The sequence below is a fragment of the Eubalaena glacialis genome, chromosome 11 (assembly GCF_028564815.1).
Source record: "Eubalaena glacialis isolate mEubGla1 chromosome 11, mEubGla1.1.hap2.+ XY, whole genome shotgun sequence".
In the NCBI taxonomy this organism is placed as follows: Eukaryota; Metazoa; Chordata; class Mammalia; order Artiodactyla; family Balaenidae; genus Eubalaena; species Eubalaena glacialis.
The window spans coordinates 49464422-49470421 of record NC_083726.1 but is presented as its reverse complement, the minus strand read 5'-3'; the positions used below and the strand labels follow the sequence as shown (position 1 = coordinate 49470421).

The 6000-nt window shown below is 41.5% G+C and overlaps 1 protein-coding gene across 1 annotated transcript in view; it reads left to right on the top strand.

Annotated features, from left to right (window-relative positions):
* The first annotated feature begins 1271 nt into the window (after window positions 1-1271).
* MDM2 (MDM2 proto-oncogene) overlaps window positions 1272-6000 on the top strand; it is a 51165-nt gene continuing 46436 nt past the window's right edge. Inside the window, exons 1-4 of the mRNA XM_061205869.1 lie at window positions 1272-1618; window positions 1946-2187; window positions 2313-2397; window positions 5100-5174. Coding sequence (XP_061061852.1) covers window positions 2317-2397; window positions 5100-5174 — 156 coding nt within the window. The 5' untranslated portion in view covers window positions 1272-1618; window positions 1946-2187; window positions 2313-2316. The remainder of the gene's footprint in view (window positions 1619-1945; window positions 2188-2312; window positions 2398-5099; window positions 5175-6000) is intronic.

Sequence of the window (6000 nt, the reverse complement as noted above, 5' to 3'; positions counted from 1 at the left end):
CAAAACAACATTTTCACTTCTGGGCTTTCTGGAGAATATTTTTCTTGTGCCTGAAATATTCTCCTCTGTCTTAATTTAAGTCTTACCATCCTTCAAGGCACAAGATGATATCTAAACGTGTCTGAGGCCTTTTTGAACCACCTGGGTATTCACTGAGCAATCCTGTCTTTGAACTCTTGTAGCACATACCCGTTCCTTCACTTGGCATTAACAAATGCCAACTTGTATAATTTATCTTTTTATGCTATTTTCTCCATCTCTTGAGATTTTCTTTTATCCTGTGTCAAGCACACGCTTTAACAACCAGAAACCTCACTATATTTGATTTGACAAAGAGGAGATTTTTTTAAAAAGCCAAACCAAATCCCTGAAGATAATGTTAGCAATTAAATTAATTGAGCGACCACTATGTTTAAGGAAGATTGCTTTCTAGTAGGCTAGGGTGCGGGAGAAAGGAAAGATGTAACTTTATCAAAAAGTTCCCCGTTCACAAGGAGCTAGTCACTTCTTGCCAAAAAAGCTGTTCTTTGCGATGACTGTGCTTTTTGGGGTGAGCCAACTCAATTCTCATGTCCTGGCTCATTTTTGAGACTGCCATGCCTAAAGGGGCAAGTAGGTGAGTCTTTCAGTACTGAATGCCTAATATAGAAACAGATATTTTTAATGGGAATGAATACATTCATCATATAAACAAAAGAAACCCAAACACTCTAAAAGCATAGAGTAACCGTTCTTTACCCCACCCATCTCTAACGGTAACCACCAGCCTTTTATTCCTCCAATTAGAATACTGTATGCATCCCTGAACAAGCCCATACTGTGCTATTTTTAATCATACTTTTTAAAAAAACAACTCCAGCGGCTGGCGGTGCGGGCTTAATATATCGCACAGCTGTTAATTGTGGTTTCTTTTTTGGTAGCGGCACTTAGATACGTATTTGCCTGAGTTTCCATTGCGGTAGGGAGGTGCAAACACAGAAATACAAAAATAGCGCCAAGGGACAAAGTAGTCCCAAGCTTGGCGCACCAAACCAGGCGGCGGCGGGAAGTACCAGAGCTCAGCTCCACCCGGGAAAAAGCGCAACCGACTCTGGCGGGTCGCACGCGCCCAGCAACCCCTCCCCACCGGCCGAGGCCGCTTGCCCAGTTCCGGAACCGCCCCCTTCGCCGAGGCTGTCGGGCCCAGCCCCGCCCCCAATGGGCGGGGGTGGCGGGGCTTGCGCGCGCAAAAGCCCGGATGGGCCGCGGCTTCCGGCGAGCTGCGCTCGGACGGCAGGGGGCGCGCATCCGGCGCACCTCGGCCAGCTCGGCACCTTTGGGGGCCTGTGCGGCCCGGTGTGACTGGAAGGAAAATGGAGCAAGACGCCTAGCCTGAGGGGTAGCTCTTACCCCTCTGACCGAGGTCCTGCCGCTTTCGCCGCTAGGAACCTCCTTCTTCTCCGGATCTAGTGCGTTCGAGCGCCCCGGCGGCCTGGGCCCGGCGAGTGGAATGGTCGCCGAGGCCCAGGGCGTCGGGCTTCCGCGCGCCCCGTGACGGGAACTAGGAAGCCTCGAGGGACGGCTCCCTCACCCACCCCGCCGACTCCAGGCGCGGCAAACCCCAATTAGTGAGCAGCAGGTATCGGCCTGGAAGCGCGTGGGCAGTTCTGGGTTTGCTTTGTGACTTTGGTCTCCGCGGTCGCTCTCGCCCCCCGCCTGTGCCCCGCGCGCAGCCTTTGTGCATTTCGTGGTTGGGGGCGCCGGGCACGTGGGTCTGTGGAGGTTTTGTTGGAAGGAGGCGAGGTTGTCGCCGCTCGGGAGGAGGGCGGGTTTTCGGGGCCGCGCTCCCAGCGGGCGGGGGTTTGGGAGGGGGTTCCGCGGGCACGGGGGTAAAGGTCAAGTGCGCGGGGGGCGCTGCAGGGGGCGGGGGGGGTCGTCAAAATAATGACAGGTGCCTGTTCGGTAGCTTGTATCTACCGGGCGCTACGTCTGGGCGAGATTGGACTGGTACTGGGGGCAGGTTGACTCAGCTTTTTCTGTGGGGCTGGTCAAGTTCGGACACGTTCCGCGTCGGCAGTGGAAGGAGCTAAGCCCTGACTTGTCTCCAGCTGGGGCTATTTAAACCATGCCTTTCCCCAGCTGTATTCACTGGCTGTTTGAGAGAGAGAGCCTGTGGTCACCGAGCTGTAGCATTTTCTGCTGATCCAGGTAAGGACCCACTTGCTAATAAAAGCATTATTTATCTCATTTCTATATGATTTGCCTTTTTTTTTTTTTAACAGGTGTTTCAGTATTTCAAGTTTTTATCGTGTGTTTTCTTTTCGTACTCGTAGGCAAATGTGCAATACCAACATGTCTGTGTCTACTGATGGTGCTGTAAGCACCTCACAGATTCCAGCTTCGGAACAAGAGACCCTGGTTGGTATTTTTGTCTCCGGTGTAACTTTAACAAAAATTTATTTTATGAGGTGATCAACTAGATTTCATAGACCCCAATTATAGCATGGCTCTTAGTGAAGTTGTAGTACATAGCTTAAATTCCTGCCACTCAGGCATAACTGTGGAGCAAAAGTTAACTGTAAGAATCAATATTTATTTTCTTAGCTTTTTACCACACTGAATTAAAAGTCAGTTTCGTTATCTTCTTAAGTATGGATGTTGAAGTTATGTTTATTATATGACTGTTTTTTTTTTTTCTGTTTTGACCTGTCAGTATTTAACTTTTGTAGAAGTCACAGAAATACTTCATGCTTGTTGTAAAGATGTTAGGCATTACAGAAAAGTATAAAGTAAAAACTGAAAATTCCAGTCTTCTGTTTTGACCATTTCTCCTTTTTAGATCTTTATCTATGTGCATACCCACATATATATATGCACATGTGAGTTTTAATCTGTCGCGGTTCAGTTTGTTTTACTAAAATAGGATTATACTAGAGATGTTAAGCAGATAGCATCTGTGTCAATCAGTAAAACCTACAGAATTCTTTTTTAACAGCTGCATGGTAATCCACAGCATTAGTGTACCATTTAAGAAATTTATGCCTTTACTGATAGGTTTTCTAAAATTGCCTTTAGTTTTTGAGTATTACAGATGGTGCTGCTTTGCATATGTATCCTAACACAAGTGTTATGTGCAATAGTTTTCCTCTCTGTCAAAACTGAATATTATCACTATTATTTTGCCCTTTTTTGGCAAAAGGTATTATTATTGTTTAAATGTGTATTTCCCTAATCTTTGGTGAGGTTGGGCATCACATCATTGGTTAAGTCATTTGTTTCTTTTGAGGTTTGCTTGGTCTTATCTATACACTTTTCTTTTAGGCTTATTGTATTTTTCTTAATAATTTGTAATAGTTCTCTGTGTTTCAGGTGTATTTAATTTTTATCATTTACAAATGTTAAAAATTAACTTTGCTTATTTGTTCTTTTTCTCATTGAGAACATTTTTATAAAGTAAAGTTTGACTTTTGCTGGCTTTTGAATTTCATATCATGTTTTGGAAGAACTCTCCCATCCCAAGATTATACAGATATACTGCTGTATTTTCTTCTAGTATTTTTTATTTTTACATCTAGATTTTTCTCATCTAGAGTTTATCTTTCTGTTCTTAAATGTAAGATTAATAATGGTATTGTCTTTTATAGTAGTTTTCTTATTAATGCATGTCTTTTTAGTCAATAAAAAGCTGATGGCTTTCCATTGGAGACTTTTACTTTGAGTTGTTTTATGTAATTTGAAGTTAATATATATAAAATTTTAGGAGGGAAAAAAGTAACTTTTTATGTTTTCTGGGATAATTCATTCTTTAAATAGCCTGAAAGTAAAGCGCATATGTAAGCACATAGGAAAAAACATATGATCAGAACAATTAATGATTCAGTACATTTATTGTATATTTTAAAACTTTCAGTTATTAAATAATATTCTGTTGATTAGCTGGAAATAGGCAGTTTTCTTAAATCTAGTTTTGAGGGTTAGATCCCAAACTGGGTTGCTGTCAGATTTCAAAGACGGGAGTATATTGAAGGGAGTGCAGAGGCACCAGTCTGTATAGGGGTGGCTGTGTAGTTGTAAAGATACTTGAGTTTTGAAGATTTTGATACAGCAACAGATAGGGAGAAAGAGCATAAACACATTACATCCCTGCCCCTTTGCCAGTTATTTTCTTAGTACAACTTGCAAAGCCTCTAGGTCAGAGGCAGGCAAACTACAGCCTACGTGCCAAATTTGGCCTGCTGCCTACTTTTGTGAATAAAGTTTTGCTGAAATGGAGCCACACCCATTGGTTTACATATAATTTACGCTTCTGAGTCATACTATCTGGCGAGAAAAGCTATAAACTGTTTACTGTCTGGCTCTTTAAAGAAAAAAATTGAACCCTGATCTAGTTGGCTGGCTCCTTCAATACAGGTCATATGTCTTATTTGTCATTTGTGTGTGTGTGCAGTATCCAGTGCTGTCTGGTGCACGGCAGAAGCTCAATAAATGTTTGTCAAGTAGATATTTAGAATGTAGACCAACTAAAAGGCAGCATGATATTATAGTAGGAAGAAAATGCTGGCTTGCAGTTGAGGAATGTGAGTCGCAGTCTCCACACCTGTTCTTAATTATCCGTGTCAGCTTGGGTTAAAGTTCCCCAGCCTTCAGGAACCTAATCTGTAGAAAGAAAAGATTGGTAAAAGCACCCACCGTAAAGATTTACTGTTTTCTCTCGTATTTTGTAATTTAGCTTATAGTAAGCTCATTGGGGTATTCCATTTACCGTTGAGTTTGTAAGGTAATAAGCAGATGATAGAAATAGCTGGAGGGAAAAGAATAATTTTCACTGCCCTGGCATGGGTACTGTTTTTGATGGCAACTGATGATACTTGAGGATTCTGTGATTATTTGCATAATAATTAGATCCTAGCATTTTCTTCCCAAACACAGTCTGTGGTATTCAGTTTACATAGTCTATTACATTTAGTGAAAACATTATGACTTAGTTTTTGAGGTCTCTAACCTTGTGAGATAACATTGTGTTTGCTACCTTTATTGAAATTCTTTATGGATGAGTTTCCTGCAGGCTTATAGTTCTGGAATAATTTGGAAGTATAATAGCAACTCTTTGTCCTTTATAGGTTAGACCAAAGCCATTGCTTTTGAAGTTGTTGAAGTCTGTTGGTGCACAGAAGGACACCTATACTATGAAAGAGGTAAGCTGAACTAAGTTAAAAAGATAACTTAATGTCTTACTAGTTACATATAGCCATGGGAGAAATTGGCCATATAGAGGGATTTTCAGTAAGCAGGAATATTAAGTATTGTGGTCATTTGGACTGTAATTTGAAGCTGAAAATTCCGTTTATACTCGAATTTCATTTGTCAGCCAGGAACTCAGACAAAGGGAAGCTCTTTAGGGGTTCTTAGCCATTTTGTGCTGTGAACCCACTTGACGCACTGGTGAAGTCTTAAGATTTAGCAGCAGATCTAATAAATGTAATTTGGAAGTAGTGAGGAGCATAACTGATATTTTGAGACATTTACATCAAGCATAGTATGTATGATATGAAAAACGCTTGTGATTTTATTGGTGACAAAATCACAGTTATTGTTAATACTTTGTGATTTGTTGCCTATATTCATAATTGAAGGGCAAGCTAAATTTCAGTTAAAAGTTAGTGAAAATACAGACAAACATTTTTTTCCCATCCAAATTAATGGACCCCCTGAATTCTATCCAAGGACTTATTGGGCATCCATGGATCCCAGGTTAAGAACTTCTGCACTAGAGATACATGAGTACAGTGTACTGATCTTTCTGGGATAGAGGTGAGCTGATTCGTGAACATATGTTCTATTTAATGGATACATTTCAATGTATTGTTCTCTAGCTTTAAATTTGTGCACAGAAGCATGCTGTTCATTGAGAGATGGGCCATTTTGGGGAAAATTTCGATGTGAATGAAATGTGCCTCTTCCCCATCTCTCACACTTAGTTTATGGGGCTCAGATTACTTAAAACACTGAAGGACCTTACAT